Raw genomic sequence first — 16,189 nt, 5'->3', positions numbered from 1 at the left:
GGTCTTACTTCAGATGTGCAGCTGGCATATTGAGCACAGTTTCAGTCTCCACGTACCCCTTAGTTACAGCTGTGCTGTGTGTCATGAAGGAGGCAGAAGGCTAAGGTTAGGGGTAAGTCCCTCTGCTTCTGAGGGTGGGAGAGCAGGCGAGATAGGTAATAACTAAGAAGACAAAGGTCCATAGCCAGGCAGTTAAGACCAGTTGCTAAAGGAAGTGAAGTTAGTTTGATAAAAGAATAAAGTAAAATTCACTGAGCTGTACACCTTAAGCTAACACAACATTGTATGTAAATCAACTGTACTCCAATAAAATTTTTTTTAAAAGAATAAAGTAAATTAATAGATGGTCTAATTTTAGGATTTTAATTCTAGTATTTGAATGTAATCTGTAATCTTGATAAAACTAACTTTTAACCTGATGGTAAATTTATTTAGGTAAATGAAAATTGAAGTGTGTTGTCACTAGTATGTTCTCAACTGTCATAAATTAGTAGTTTAGCATATTTAGTAATTCCACCTGAAGTTGAAGGCACTTTAGGTGGGATTGTATATTGATATAATTACATAAAGGACATAGTCTATAATATGGTATAGATTCATTTTTAGGGTATATCATCAGTATGTTTTTCTGTATTCACAATTGTTGACTTAATATTTTAAATTGGTTTTGTTTGTTTTAAGCCAATTCAGTCATTTTTTTTTAAGTTCTGTGGAGTGTGCTATGAGAAAATAAAAATGTCAAAACTCTTGGATTTGTCAGATAATAAGAAAAGTATTTTACTGTATTATTTTTCTTCTAAATAATTACAGGATGGCTTTCTTAATACATATTTTAGGTTTAAAGCCACACATGTGCTTTGAAATATTTCCTGATACTTAAGGAGCCTGTTTTAAAATTTGGATGTTAGCCTAAGCATATTAGTTGGCTGTTTTAAAATTTGAGTTGAAAATGGTATTTTTAAAGATACAGTAACCATATGTGTAACTCAGTTTATTAGAAAGCAAAACTCAGTTTAATCAGATCAGTTTTAGTTCTGAAGTATAGTAGGCATTGGGGAGTGTCAGTTAATCTAGTATTATAATACTGCTGTTCTCCTGGTTTTTACAGGTGGTGTTTGATGCATATATAGTGAGCATTTGGAAGACGATATATAGATATATATGATAGCTTCTGCCCTCTCAGAGTTCTGTCTTCAAGTGGCCTTGTCTCTATCACTCTTACACACATAAGATAGTATAAATTATTTGTTAATCTTAAAGTTGAGATTCTTTATTTTGTCCTTTTATTTTACAGTTATTCACATTTAATAAGACGTAACATGAATCTTGGAAATTGGGAATCCTCATCCAGTTCCCTTATTCTGGAAAAATTTAATATGTGAGATAGGATTTGAGAAAATCTTGATGATTCTGTGTGAATTTTTGGGGGGAAAGATTGTGGTTAAATATTAAAGTCATGACGATTACAATATTGACTAGTCCAACTCTGTGCTTGAAGTTTTTCTCATCCTACTCTATAGTCTATTTTCTTTTCCTCAACATGAGATCGTTGGCTACTAGTTTTTAACATTTCAGACGTGTCTTTTCATGGGCAGAAGGTCTCATTCTTAAGTGTTTAATAAGTAAGATTGTATTAGGACCACTAAAACAAAGGGAGAAGGAATAAACTAGAAAAAGAGATGGCGTGTTGTTGGTGAAATACTCCTGTCATTGAGAACATTCATTTTTTGTGAAGCTCCTTTTCCCCAAGTATTAAACTCTTAAATTGGTGTTACTTTTTTGTTTTAGCATCAAAGCTGGACGACTCCTGTCCTACATTCCGTATCAGCTGTACAGCAAGCAGTCCTCCACGCAGAAAGGTCTCAACTTTAATCCTGTGTGCAAACCTGAGGACCCTGGACCAGGTCCCAGCAGCATCACCAAACAGCTCAACGACAGGGTGTAAGTTTGTCTAGGTTGGGAAGACTGCAGAGCTGGTTTTTAGCAGTGAGAATGGCCCCTGCTCTGCTGAAGATAGAAACAAATATAAAAACTGGCTATTCGTCTGTATTAATCCTGTTGAAGTACAGGGGTGCGTGTCTTACCTAACAATTATTTTTATCATGACAGTTTCATAAATAAAATGTAAACAAGAAAGCTTTTCCACTCTCATTAGAGTCCCGTGTTAAACCAATGGATCTTAAATTATTAGAAGTAAAATGTTCCATGGATTTTCATGGCAGTAATTATTTTTGACACAAGTAATTTGCCATAGAATATTACTTTCTCGAAAACTGAACTACTCCAGCTATACTTTTGCTGTGTGCTACTGCATGGAAAGACAGGTAATGAAAATGTTAACATTTCTAGGTTATTTTTGAAAAATTCTAAATCAGTAACAATTCTAAATAGGTAAATATTTTATATCAATTAAAATTTAGTTGATGACCCTCAAGGTTATAGAGTTAGAGGTGAATCTAGACTTTATTCCATGTGTCTGATTTTTAAAAATATTTTGACTTAAGCTTTAATTGCAATAATCCTGGGTAAATTGGCTTCACAGTTAATTGGTGTGTTGCCTTAACTTGTGTATCAGGTAGTAGTTCATTATCATGGTTTATTATCATTAGCCTTCTCCTTATTTATTAAATTGTTTGCTTTGGGAGTTTGATAATGTTTTTTCCAAAAGACCAGGAGTCTAATTAACTTGGGATGATCCAGTGTCACTACCTTCTGTAGTTGTCATTTGTTCTTTAACTTATAGGTTCACTTATAAGTGTATTCAGTTGTTTTTCACGTTACCTAAAACATTTAATTTTGTTTTTTTAGTACCATCAAGGTGTACAAGTAATATCAGAAAACCTTCTGAATATACAACTTCATTTTTTTCTTACTTCACTAATGAAAGAAAATACATATGTGTGTGTGTTTTTGAAATTCTTCTTTGTGTTGACTTTAGGAAGAATTTACCTATTAGATTTAAATTATTGATCCATTTATGCCGTTGCCTAGTAAATGTGTATCCACTCGTGATATATTTCTAGTACAGCTACTTTATAAATGCCCGTTTGTCTGGGCCGAAACACCGCAGTGCAGAAAGGATGGGCAGGAGCAGTGTGTTTCTTGCCAATGTGTGTGTTTCTGTTGCGTGTGTTGCTAGTAAAGAACCTTAATATTTATGACACAGAAAACTAGACTTAAGACTTTTCTGACTTCACTTTTGTTGCTTTCTGTGTTCTTTATTTTTGGCATGTTCAGTGCATTTTATAAATTTCTTTGAAATTCCTTTATGTGACTTTTTGCTCCCTTGCTCTCTATCGCAAGGGCCAGACTTTCTCTGACATGTATCAAATGAGGTTTTCTTTCCTTCCTCTCTTAATCGTTTCCCGTCGGTCATCTTTTCCTCTTTCACTGGTGGGATCATCTGTGAGGATAGGACCTACTCGGATTCAGCTGTCAGATTCCATGAGATGGTCAGCCAGAGCCAGAGCCAACCCGGAAATCGGTGGTGCTGTTTCGCATCCAGCTCACGCGTGGTTTTCTGTGCAGTCAGGCTGTCGTGACTAATATACCCAGTTGGTATTAGGAGCAGGAACTTTAGATTAAACCTGGTAGTGCCGTGGTAATCTCACCTGTGCCTTGGTGCTGCATGTGGCACCCTCATGTGGAGCCTGAACTGTAATTGGACTAATGCTGTGGACTTTTCTAAGTAGAATGAATTACTGCTTTGTAATTCAGATTTTTGTTTTTGTTACTTAGATGATTCTTTTGAATGCAAATGAATCTTGTCTTTATTACAGAGCATTACCAAGCAGACATCTAGAAGAGCCAGGATGTGAATTTAACATAACATTTGTCATAGTTACTGCATTTATAAACCTGTCATCAGGACACTTGGTCCAGATTGCCTTGGACCTACCACCCTGGCATCTAAATAATGCTTTTCTTAGAAATGAAATGCTAATAATTCCCTTGTCAATAGGGCGAACATCCTCATTTTTCTAGGTATGAATTTTATTGAATTAACCATATACATTGACCTGACTTTTTTTACTTTTTATCTACTTGTGCAACAGTTTGACCCCATTAATGGATTAGTGAATATAGTCTGTCAGTCATTTCCTGGGGGAAAATAACGAGCCTCAGGATTGTAGCAGTATTGGATTTAATGTGTTGAACAGTGCCTTTCATAAAACTGAAAGTAAAAATAGGAATAAGAATTCAAATAAGGTTTCTTACCTGTTTTTACCGGAATTATTCATATTGTATTAATTTAGCAAATACTTACTGACTACCTAGTAAATGCCGGACACTGTGCTACAAACTGGGTATTTAAAGCTTACAGATTACAGTTAATTTATAGTGGGAAAAATAATTGAAAACAGTTTCTTGGATTTTTCTGCAATCTGAAAAAGATCCTATTCTATTTTCTTCTCTGTGAGTGTCTGAAATTTAAAAAAAACCCAAAAACCTGAAAGGCTGTTAATGTGCTAGAATTTTCCTAGTTACCTTGCTCCTTCAGTTTAGCAAAGAATTTTCTTTTATTAGAAGAGCAATCATGAAAAAAAATTTGTGGCTTAATCATTCAGATTTGGTGGAGGGAATATTAAAGTGTGTACCACTAAGACAGTGTTTAACTGGAAAATTGTTTTAGCCTGAAAGTCAGACATTATTCATTTAAACAAATTTTTTTTCCTGCTTTAGAAATCACATAATTAAGAAGATTGAGACGGAAAATGAAGTCAAAGTCAATGGAGTGAACAGTTGGAATGAAGAAGATGCAGATAATGACTTGGGTTTTGTGGAGCCGGAGCCCTTCTTCCCAGGAAGGAAACAGAACGGAATTCCGCATCCCAGAGATGGCAGTGCTGTTTGTAACGGACACACTCATAGCTCTAACGGTGCCTTAAAGACACAGGACTGCTTGGTGCCCAGGGGCAGCGGTGTTGCCAGCAGGCTGTCCCCCGACCCTGCCCACGAGGAGGAAGTAGCCGAGAGGAGCGGCGGCGGCTTCAGAGACTGCGCTGTGCAGCAGTCCCAGCAAAGCACCAGAAGCACAGATGCTCTGCGGAATCCACACAGAACTAATTCCTTCTCCCTGTCACCTTTGCACAGCAACACTCGAGTCAATGGTGCTCACCACTCCACTGTTCAGGGGCCTTCAAGCACAAAGAGCACTTCTTCAGTCCCTTCACCGAGCAAGGCGGCACCCTCTGTGCCACCCAGACCTTGCAGCTTCATCTCGGACTTCTACTCTCGCTCGAGACTGCACCACATTTCCACGTGGAAGTGCGAATTGACTGAGTTTGTCAGTACCCTGCAGAGACAAAGTAGTGGTATCTTTCCAGGAAGGGAAAAGTTAAAAAAAATGAAAGCAGGCAGGTCTGCATTTGTTGTAACTGACCCAGGTAGATACTTACTAAAAATTGTTTTCTTAAGAAACAATCATGCTTGATCATTTTGTTCTTAATCTGTCACTGGTATTCTGGTCAATACTAAGGTCTTGTAAAATGGAAGTCTTTAGGAATAGCAGGTTATGTAAGTAACAGTGAGTATAACAGATGATAGAAAGCTTTCTTACTAAAAATTTCCTACTAAATTAGATTTGAGTGTGGCTAAGTGAACATTTTTAGGTAATTTAAATAGTAATGAGGTTGGGATTCTGAGCATTCATTCTTCCTGTAGACCTTATCAGTTGTTGAATTTTTGAACTGTAAAATATAACATATTTTATATTCAGTGCTTAAACTCCTGTAAGAATGAATTGGTTTGGTAAGAGTAACTGTTAATTTTTAAAAGCTTGCATCATAATGATTTTTCAATAATTAAATAACTTTGACATAATAGGTATTATAATTATAGTGGTAAGCTTTTAGTGAGATTAAGTATTTTCACATATAAGTAGGTTGGTTAATTGTATTTTGTTTTTTAAATAGCTTTCTTGTCATCAAAAACAAACAAAACCAACAATAACAGGCTGTATTTCTGTGCCTGTCATTATAAATTGGTATCTGGTTTGAGGTTTTAGTTGCTTTTTATGGATTACATGGGTTCCCCCTGGGGCGGGATCTCAGAGATTATCTAGTATTACCCTTTAATTTATAGCTGTGGAAACTGAGGTGCAGAGAGAAGCTCATGGTTCTCTCACAATGTGATAGAACCTCTCCATCTGGGTTTTTTCTGTTATGTTTTGCTGTGTTTGATGTATTCCAAATGCTTTTTGTTATTTATGAGATATTTCAAAATAATGTTATAGGTATTAGGTTTTCCTTTTATCATGCCTTGGCCTTGTTACCTAAAGGTCGTTTAATTTTGAAAGCTTCAAAGAGCTATTATGAATCAGTTCCATGAATGGGAATAAGATGAGATATTTTTATATTGTATGAAGGCATTCAGTAGGCATTTAGTATATGCATTCTGTATGACTTGAATCTTTAAAACCATTATTTTGAGTTGTTTACATTATGTGTGTATAATACTTTTATACAGCAGACTTATAATTGTTAAGATTTATTTTATAAATGATTTCTCGAGGGAATATAGAGGGTAGCAAGGAAGTCCCTGGCTTTGGAGTTAGGTAATAGCCTGAGTCCACATCCTGGCTCTGCCACTCTTACGATGCAGAGCATGTGAGTTCACCTCTCTGAGTCTCAGTTTCCTGTCGGCACACAAGTGATAGTACAGGAAGATAATAGGAACAAAGGTCCGGTGCCCTGCACCTAGTGAGAACAAGGTAAACTCTTTCACAATCACAATTTGGTAAATAGAGTTGTCTCAACATTTTGGGGAGTAAATGTAAGTTTTTGGAAGCCTATTATGAAGATTAACCTCAGTACTGTTATTCTTAAATCTAGCAGAGGAAAATTCCTTTATGAGATCATCACTTTTTACAAGTGTGGTGGCTTATGGGGCTCTGAAATTAGACTGCCTGGGATTGAATTCCAGCTCAGCCTCTTACTGGCTGTATGACTCAAGTTATTAATCTGCAAAATGGGGATAATAAGCTTACTTCTCTCATAGTGTTGTTGTGAGAATTTAAATAAATTAATACCTGTAAACCTCTTACAACAGTGCCTGACACCTACTTACAGAGCACTCAATAACAGTAGCAGTTTTTACCGCTGTCTTATCAAGGAATGTTGTTACTGCGTAGAATAGTAATCATCTAAAGTAACTTAGGTCCATGGAACTAAATATATGAAAACATCTTTATACATTTTTATAAACCATTCAGCCCACAGAAATAACTTGGAGATAAGCATTTAGACTTTTAATTAGAGACTTGTTAGAATATAGACTAGGAAAACATGATGTCTTCACAATTGATTTTAAATTCTGTTTGGAAACTAAATTTGTATCTCTGAATTATTTTTAGAGCCAAAGAAACTGAAATTTGATTTTCTTGAGGTGTTAGAAGTAATCTATTATAGAATCTGTATTTTTTTGAAACTTTATTCTGCTTGTAAGCATTTAAAAATGTAATTTCTAAAATTAACTAGACCTGATTTTTTTTTAAATATTAAAAACTAGTTTGGGGTTTGAACATTCTCTTTTTCCTTCTAGGAAATATGTCAGTATTGAGTTCACCCAGACATCAGAGCTGTATAATGCATGTTGATATGGATTGCTTCTTTGTATCAGTGGGTATACGAAATAGACCAGATCTCAAAGGTCTGTATTCTTGTTTATGTATTAAGAAAACTGATATACTGTTACAAACATTTATTCTAAGGAAGGAAACAATATTTTTAAGAAATATTTATTCTAATTTTGCTTGGCAAAATCACAAAATATTCTTTAAGAAATATTTATTCTAATTTTCCTTGGCAAAATCAATTCCTACTTCCAAATTTTCTGGACTCCATTATGAAGAAAGAGAGGGAAATCAGAAAAGTTCTTTCCTCCCTGTAGAGACCAGGCCTTCAGGGAAGAATGTTCCTCTTCAGCTGAACATCTAAGACTAATGTAGATAGGGACCTGCTTTGGGCATTTTCTACATTTTTATCTATATTTATTATTACTTTGTCAATAAATGGAAATTTTATGGTAGCATATGTCTTTGCAACTTGGGTCACTGTGCTTTCTCTTGAATGAATAACTTGATTAACTGTCCTGATGCTAGGGAACATTCCCACTTTTTGGTTGTAGGATAATTTTGTATTGAATATTGCTAAAATATGTTGTCATCTGTGCAGTCTTTGTTTTAATGGAAGTTTTAGGTATTTGTGACCTAGTCAATACTTTTGAAAATATTTATTCTCGATTTTTGAGAGTTCTCTCTATGTCCGAAAGAGATAGCTATTAGTACTGTCTTCTGAGAGTGAATTTTTCCCTTAAGGAAAGCATAGAAACTGCTGGGGTTAATACTAGGGCTTTATTTTTATCATGGGCAGTTGCTGCTTCAGCTCTGATAGGAGTGTTTAGACTGTAAAGAGTTGATTTTAGCCCATGAGTGACTTTTTAATGCTTTTTTTTTTTTGTCCTCACAACAAATGCATTCAGTGAAATATATGCGTGTATATATATATACTATATATATATATATACATGGATTATCCATGCTATTGCTTTACAAAGTTAGAGTTATCTTGTAACTTAACACATACACATATAAGGAAATGATGCATGAAAGATTTTATAACTAAACCAAAAATTTTGGGACTATATATACTCACCTTTGATTATATAGTAGGTCAGATTGTGATTCTTCTACATATACATTTAATTAGTTTTTTTTCTTGCTGTAAAAATAAAGATTAGTTTAGATGTTACCTTACTTTTCTGATACCAGAAATATTAAAAATCTAGATACAGTTAGTTTTTCTTTCTCGCCCCACCCTGCCAGTCTGAATCTAGGATCTGAGTTGCCTGTTTTCTACTGTAAGAAGCCAGACAAAAACCATAGAAAGCTATGATAGTGTTGCTTTTAAGTTGAATAAATGCATCAAAATTGTCATAAATAGTTTACTTTTGGGGGGGTACAGAGAAACTTATCAATAGATGACTTTTGCATAGCGACTGATAATCTTCAAAGATTTTGGCTCTTTTAGGGATTAATGCCTAAGTAAAGCTAAAGAGAGATGTCATATTTCTTAAGTGTTAGTGTTCCTGTACTTAGCTTTTATTCTTTGCTTACAGGAAGGCCGGTGGCTGTCACAAGTAACAGAGGCACTGGGAGGGCACCTCTGCGCCCTGGCGCTAACCCCCAGTTGGAGTGGCAGTGGTACCAGAATAAAATCCTGACAGGCAAAGCAGGTACAGATAACGAGCCCTCTTTGAAGTCACAGTGCTCCTGTTGAAGACTTCTGGATTTTGTTTTGGTATTGTTGTTATAGAAATAAAAGCAGAGTTGAAATAATTAGCTTTTTCATTCAAGGGTTTTAAGGGTGTCAGTGACATCTTAAAGCAAAATCCGAATGCAGTACAAATGAGTGGTTTATAGTTACGCTTTGTTGAATTGGATAACGATACTTTCCTGGGAAAGAGAGTGAAGAATGTTTTAAAAGGTGTGATTAGTTTGCTTTTTATAAATTTAGATTGGGGATGAAAATCATGGACATCGTTCTGTGGAAGCCTCTCGACTTGAAAGTTAATTACTTGTTGTTTGGTCACGGATCCCAGTAAAGGCACTAAAGTTTGTGTTGCTGAAGATGTGTATGAGCCAGTGGAGTGAGAAACAGTAAGGCTTTAATTTACTGGAATAAGAAGATAAATGCCAGCAGTCATTCCCCATATCTTTGTTGAACCTATTTCATATGAGAAACTTTTCTTGCCTCTCTGGCTCTTAAATTTTGGCTATTAATAAACAAAAATCATAAATTATACTAATCACAGTGCTGTTAAGATTTTCATGTTTCTCCCCACCCCCCCCCCATTAAATTCCCTGAGAAATATTGCTTAGAAGTGAAATTATTTGGCATTGATCAGTTTCCTCATGGATGTCTGGAAAGCCAAAATTTTTTTAAATTAGTTTTTCAAAAAAATATTAATCAGGAAATAGAAATTAGATATGCAGTAGAATGGAAGGCATGCAGTTAAATTTCGTCCCAATTATTTCAGGTCTCTAGTTTTCAGTTATAAAACTTGGGGCTTATTTTAGAAATGCTCTTAATGAAATTAAGACAAAAGGAAAGCCGGTGGACATCTCTGAGAACCTTTTTGGGATTACTTTCCTCTTGCTGGTTGTGGTCATCTGTTTACATGCTATAGGTACAAAGGAAAATAATTATAGATACATCTTTATGCTTCATGTGTACCTGTATTCTGCAGATTTCCTAAAGCTTTTCCCGGTCATTAAATCTTTTAAGAGAATTTTTAGGATTCTAGCGTTTTGTGTGAAGTGAGTAGATGTTGAGGTTAGGGAATACTGAGCTTGTTGAGATTTAGTTATATTATGGTATTCGACAATATGGGTAGTTTCTTAAGTATTAGTGGTTTGGTTTTGTGGTAGGTTGGTTTTTCTTTTTGTCTTTTCTGTGTGGTATTATTTTAAAGATGAAATCTAAAATTCTGGAAAACAAATAAGTAGCTTAAGGGAATGCACAATACTTGTCACGCATTGGGCACTCAGTAAAATATTGAATGAACATTAAAGAGGGAAGAATAATACCCTGTGTATACCGTTCATAGCATCTCTCGTTACTCGGTGCTCAGAGCTCCTCCTATGGATAGAATCTTGTGTTTGCACACGTGTCCTTACCTTACAATCTACATCTACACATTCCTTAGAGCAGCAGAGAGCTGGTCCTCTTATGTCTTTCCTCGCATCACAAATGATCTGACCATAAACAGTTTATAAACAGAATTCTGGCATTGGTTACTTAATTGTGTTCATCAGTGTAGCCACTGGGTTTTCATAACATTGTAATGACCTTTTATAACTCACATTCGCTCTGCCTCTAAGTGTGAGTGGTAAACCAGAAGGTTAATATTAGGAGAAGTATTGAAATTTCACTTGCCATTGAAAACTGTCAAAAATAGATTTTCCTGTCACTAGAAAAAGTGAATATGATACTTTGTATTTTATACTCTCTCTTTAACTTGATATCATTCACTTTTATGTACGTCCTAAGCCTTTTGACCCATTAGGATCTTACCAAAATATTTGCTACGTATAACATGAATAGATTGTCCTTTATTACAAAGTTTGGTTGCAGCTAGGCTTATACTTGGAACCTGTTTTTTCCATGCTTTTGTTCCTCTTTCCTTGTTATTCTCTGATCTTTCTTTCTCTGGCTCCTATTATTAGATATGACACCAAGTTTTAAAATATTGAGGATCAGTTTAGGAATTAGAATCTTTGCCTTCTGTACAGTAGCTTTTTAAAAAAATTCAGTTCTAATGTTTTGGCTTGTACGTCTAGGCAAAGTATTAGAACAAACAGCATCTTTAGCCCTTTATCGCAACTTAGTTTCTTACTTGTCATATTCAGAGACTCTTTGTCTAATCAGACCGGCGTAACCAGGGCTCTCCATCCCTGGCTTCTTCGGCAGCTACTTCCGGAGCGGTACTTAGCAGCGAGCCTTCTCATTGACGATCTTGAATTTGGAATCCGTTTATACTCAGAATTTCATGGTTGGGACCTTTTCTCCCTTCCTGAATTCCAGAATGCAGACGTCTCCTATCCCTTCAACAACTTCAGTGTTCGTTCTAAAGAACAACAGTTTTTAAAATCGTGTTAGTCATAGATTTATTCTCAGCGATTTCTTTTTCACAGACTTGGGTCCTGGCCTCTGATTTCTCCAACCGTCCCTCCACATTCTCCATGTGCCCGTCTAGTTTGTCGAGCTTTGATGAGCAGTTCTCTACTTTGCCCTCCAGTGAGGACAGTGTGCCCCTGCATTTCCCTGAATCTCCCATGAAGCAACTCACTCCGCTCGTGGAGGGACCACGCACCCTGCCGCGCTGTGGACCAGGTCAGCCCGCCCAGAGGAGAGAACGCGAGGTGCCACCCCAGGCAGGGCGTTGGGAGCAGGGACCACAGGCACTGTTCTCACCACAAGCATGACTTTTCCGTGATTTTCAAAACAAGTTCTTAGGTTGTTTAGCCCTTCGAATATAAGTCACCTAACTCCCCATAACTCACGGGTGCCCCTTTGAAAGGCAGCTGGTTGTGGCTGTTCAGGCTTCAGCTCTTCTTTTTTGGTTTAGGAGTAGCCCCTGTTGAACTGTGATACTGACAGCCCCAAAATTCTTACAGATTTTCAGCTTAGAATAATGGACTATTAAAGCTGATATTTAGCCTTCCAAAACACTTCAGAACACTGGGCTGTCTGCTCTGTGTTCTGTCTTCAATTTGTCCCAGGACAGCGTATGTTAGTCACAAGGTATCAGAAATCATGGCTCAGATAGTACACACTGCTGTTTTTATTTTGGATGCAAGTGGAATTTGACCCCATTAATATGCCAGCCCTCAGAGTTTGATTTGCACTTAGACTTCGTGTGTATGGGTGCCAGAACCCAGAATTGCTTGTGTGGGTTTCATAGTTGGATGAAAGATGATGATTACTGAGGTCAAACCAGGAAGAGTTGTTACAGCTCGTAAAGCCGGACACTCTGCCATGTTTACCTGCTGGTGCTTTACTTGGCTGATTTTTTTTGTGGAACATTATGTCTCTGAAATAAATAGATAAATACTGGGTTTGTTAGTTACGTGTTGTTACACTGTACTCTAAATAGATTTGTCTAGAATTAGCTGAAGTGCTATCTTAGTCTTATTTTACTGATTGTTCAGAATAGTAGAACTATGACTGAGAATAGATGTTTTTAAAGCATATTCTTCTTGGAACTCAGTAGTATCCCAAGAGATATAACTGAAGTTGTGTTTTAATCTGTTTCTCACTTGCTAGTGATGTTACGTGACGTGCAGTCAGTAGGCTTTCTAGACTGAGTGCCTTAATATTCTTGCGTGAATCTGTAAATTTAGTTTGGATATTAAGACTTATTTGTGAGCTCTACTCTTTAGGCTAGAGTTGTAGTCTATAAAGCAATTGATAGTCTCATCTCACTTGAATGTTTTTAATTGCACATGCATTGTTAAGCCAAAAGTAGAATTTCCTGAAAGGGGGGATAATATTGTGAAGCTCTTTTACCTGATGTGTGTTCAAAAGAAAAAGCTTAGATTTAGGATGGAACTTTTTATGGCATATGACCTTTTAAACTATTTTTTGATCAAATGACTTGTAGGAATTTGATGTTTGTTGAAAGTGTTGTTAATTAGCTTTAAGTTTTGCAGATAGTTTTTAAGAAACAGCAAGAACATTCAGAGAAATTTATTATATTTCCCACTAACTGTTTCCCGTTCCAGAGAGCTGTGTCATCCTTTCGAGGCTGTAGGAGGGGGTTTATCTTCCTGACCACTTTTCATCCTTGTCCATCTCAACAGACTTAAAGGGATATTTAATACTTATCTTTTGGTATATGTTTTTTAAAACTATTGTTAAAACAGAACTCTTTCGATTTATTATAAGATTTTGTCTGACTGCTGGTGAAGAATATACTGGAAGCAAACCATTTTAGAGTTATAGATTTTCTTTTATTAAATAAGGGGATAAATGTCAATGGAGATAACTATATTTGGAATTTATTGAACATTTATATATGAAAGGAATGGTAAACAAATTTCTTGAATGAAAGTTAAGGAAAATCAGTTTTTAACACACAATCATTAAATTTTATTTTTAAAGCAGAAATACCAGATTCATCAACGTGGGAGAATCAAGATTCCGCACAAACAAATGGAATTGATTCTGTTTTGTCAAAGGCTGAAATCGCATCTTGTAGTTATGAAGCCAGGTATGTAGAAATTAAGGGTGTTGTAATACTTAATGAATAATTAATTTACTTAATCATTTTTATATAATCTTCTGAAGTGGATTTAGACATGCTGGTGGTCAAGCCTATGACTTAAATGTTAGAAACATGTTATGGAAAGAAATCTTTCTAGCCTTAATCCCTTCAGTTTCCTTTTCTTTCCCTTCACAAATGCTAGATAACTTTAAATAAATACCTTAGTGTCCTGATGAACCAATGGGTCCTATGGTTGGAAACCAAAAGAAGCTGGACATTGTCATTTTTAAACCATTGTCTTTTGAAGTATAGAATTAAAGAATTAGATATTTGTGAATAGGAGAGGGCCTTAATGTCATCTACTTTGATCGTTCCCTTTTAGCACCAGGAAAAATCCCTTGTTATTTAAACCTCCTAATACTTGGTATTTTTTCTTTAAGTTATGTTAAAACTTGATTGCCTGTTAAGTTATAACCAAACAGTTCCATAATGGCATGACTAATCATCTCCTCGCTTAAAGTTGCAGTGTTGTCAACCTGTTAGCACTAATCCTAATTACAACCAGCTGTTTCAGTACTAGAAGAAACAGACATATATATCATATGTTCCTCATACTTTAAAAAAATTAATCGTTTTTTAAAAATCGATTATTATAGTTGTAAAAATGGAGTAATAATGAAGTGATTAATTTAAAAGAGTATTCTTTATTTTTTCTTTCTTGATAACTGAACACAAACATTTTTACCTTTATAGCACAGCAAGCATTTATTTACACATTGTTGGCAAGTGTTAAAGTATTTACTAATTACAGAGTCAAGTCACATCAGCTACATTTTTCAGCCTTTTTTTTTTTAGATAGTGTCTTTATGGCTTAGTCATTCATACTTTTAAAAAATTGAGATATAATTGACATGTAACATTAACGGCATACAACAACTTGATATATATAACATTATTCAGTCTTGATTTAAAGTTGGGGTTATTCAAGCAAGTCCAGTCTGAACAAAAAGTATCTCAACGCAACATCATCTAACCAGAGTGGTTTGCTTAAATCTTGCCAATTATTTTATAAAAAGGATATTTAAGAAAAAAGGATTATATTCAAACATGCATAATTATAAAAAATTTTTTTAATATAAATTTATTTATTTATTTATTTTTGGCTGTCTTGGGTCTTTGTTGCTGTGTGCAGGCTTTCTCTAGTTGCGGCGAGCGGGGGCTACTCTTTATTGTGGTGCACGGGCTTCTCATTGCAGTGGCTTCTCTTGTTGCAGAGCATGGGCTCTAGGCGCATGGGCTTCAGTAGTTGTGGCACACGGGCTCAGTAGTTGTGGCTCGCGGGCTCTGGAGCGCAGGCTCAGTAGTTGTGGCACACAGGCTTAGTTGCTCCGTGGCATGTGGGATCTTCCGGGACCAGGGCTCGAACCCTTGTCCCCTGCATTAGCAGGTGGATTCTTAACCACTGTGCCACCAGGGAAGTCCGTAAAATATTTTAAATTATTTTCTGTTTATGACTTGTCAGACTTTTACTCCTGAACTAACTTTGCCTTTCTCGTTGACAGAATTATGTTTTAATCTTTTTCATTGTTAGTTGATAATGTAGCCAAGGAATTGAACCTTACTTTAATGAAAAAGATATGTCAGATCTAAATACATTTTGCATTATTATGTTTTTATTAGCACAGGCAGTTTAGAGCTGATTTTTACGCTGTGCTCAGTAGGCTAGTCTTTTCCCCCTGCTGAGTTACAGGCAATGGTGCTTATGATGACTGGGCATCGTGTCCCGTATCTGGAGGGTGTGATGAAACCCAGAAACACATGCTCAGTCTTTGGATTTTGCTGTTGGCGAAACGGAAGTGCCGCCTTTCTGTACTGCCTCTGCAGGATCTCCCTTATCTCCCGGCGGCCCAGGTTGGACGCTGGCTGGAGAGTGAGCACCAAGGCCACCTCAAAGTTAGAAGCATTGCCAGCTCCTGGTGGCTTTCGAGTCCAGTAGCCACAGATGTGTCTGGGCTCCGGGCCTCTGTTGGTGTTTGGCTGGTGCCTTTGTATTGTACCACAGATGGCGATTGTCAAGCTGAATGTGTTACAGAATAATTGGGGTGACGATATATGAGGGCCAAATGCTGTGTAGCAAGCCATTTAAGTGTTGCTTAGAGGGTGAATGTTTATTTTAAGGAGATGCAGAAAGTGATGAAAATGAATTTGTGTTAGTTGGCGAAGAAAAACATGAAACCCACAGCAATGGGTTTTTTGTCCTTTAATTGTAATTTTTCATTTTCTAGAAGGCTATTCCTAATGAAGGTCTCTTGAATACCCTTTTTTTTTTTTTTTTTTTTTGTGGCTACCTAATAGTTATATTTTCCTTAAGTGAGAAGGTTTTTTTTAAAATAAGTATATTCACAGTTGGATCAGAGAGATG

The 16,189-nt window shown here is 36.1% G+C and overlaps 1 protein-coding gene across 7 annotated transcripts in view; it reads left to right on the top strand.

Annotated features, from left to right (window-relative positions):
• Nucleotides 1–16,189, top strand: part of REV1 (REV1 DNA directed polymerase) — an 82,020-nt gene that overhangs the window by 41,268 nt on the left and 24,563 nt on the right. For 3 of the 7 annotated variants that reach the window (XM_061168536.1, XM_061168535.1, XM_061168533.1), the window contains 5 exons: nt 1,789–1,941; nt 4,684–5,387; nt 7,543–7,650; nt 9,118–9,234; nt 13,665–13,773. In XM_061168536.1, the coding sequence (XP_061024519.1) occupies nt 1,789–1,941; nt 4,684–5,387; nt 7,543–7,650; nt 9,118–9,234; nt 13,665–13,773 (1,191 nt within the window). Of the gene's footprint in view, nt 1–1,788; nt 1,942–4,683; nt 5,388–7,542; nt 7,651–9,117; nt 9,235–11,695; nt 11,895–13,664; nt 13,774–16,189 lie in introns of those variants that run through there. The other 4 variants (XM_061168534.1, XM_061168538.1, XM_061168537.1 and 1 more) reach the window with 4 other exon arrangements.

This window comes from Eubalaena glacialis, chromosome 14, assembly GCF_028564815.1.
Source record: "Eubalaena glacialis isolate mEubGla1 chromosome 14, mEubGla1.1.hap2.+ XY, whole genome shotgun sequence".
In the NCBI taxonomy this organism is placed as follows: domain Eukaryota; kingdom Metazoa; phylum Chordata; class Mammalia; order Artiodactyla; family Balaenidae; genus Eubalaena; species Eubalaena glacialis.
Note: the sequence above shows the minus strand (reverse complement) of the source record. Positions and strands in the feature narration are given on the sequence as shown.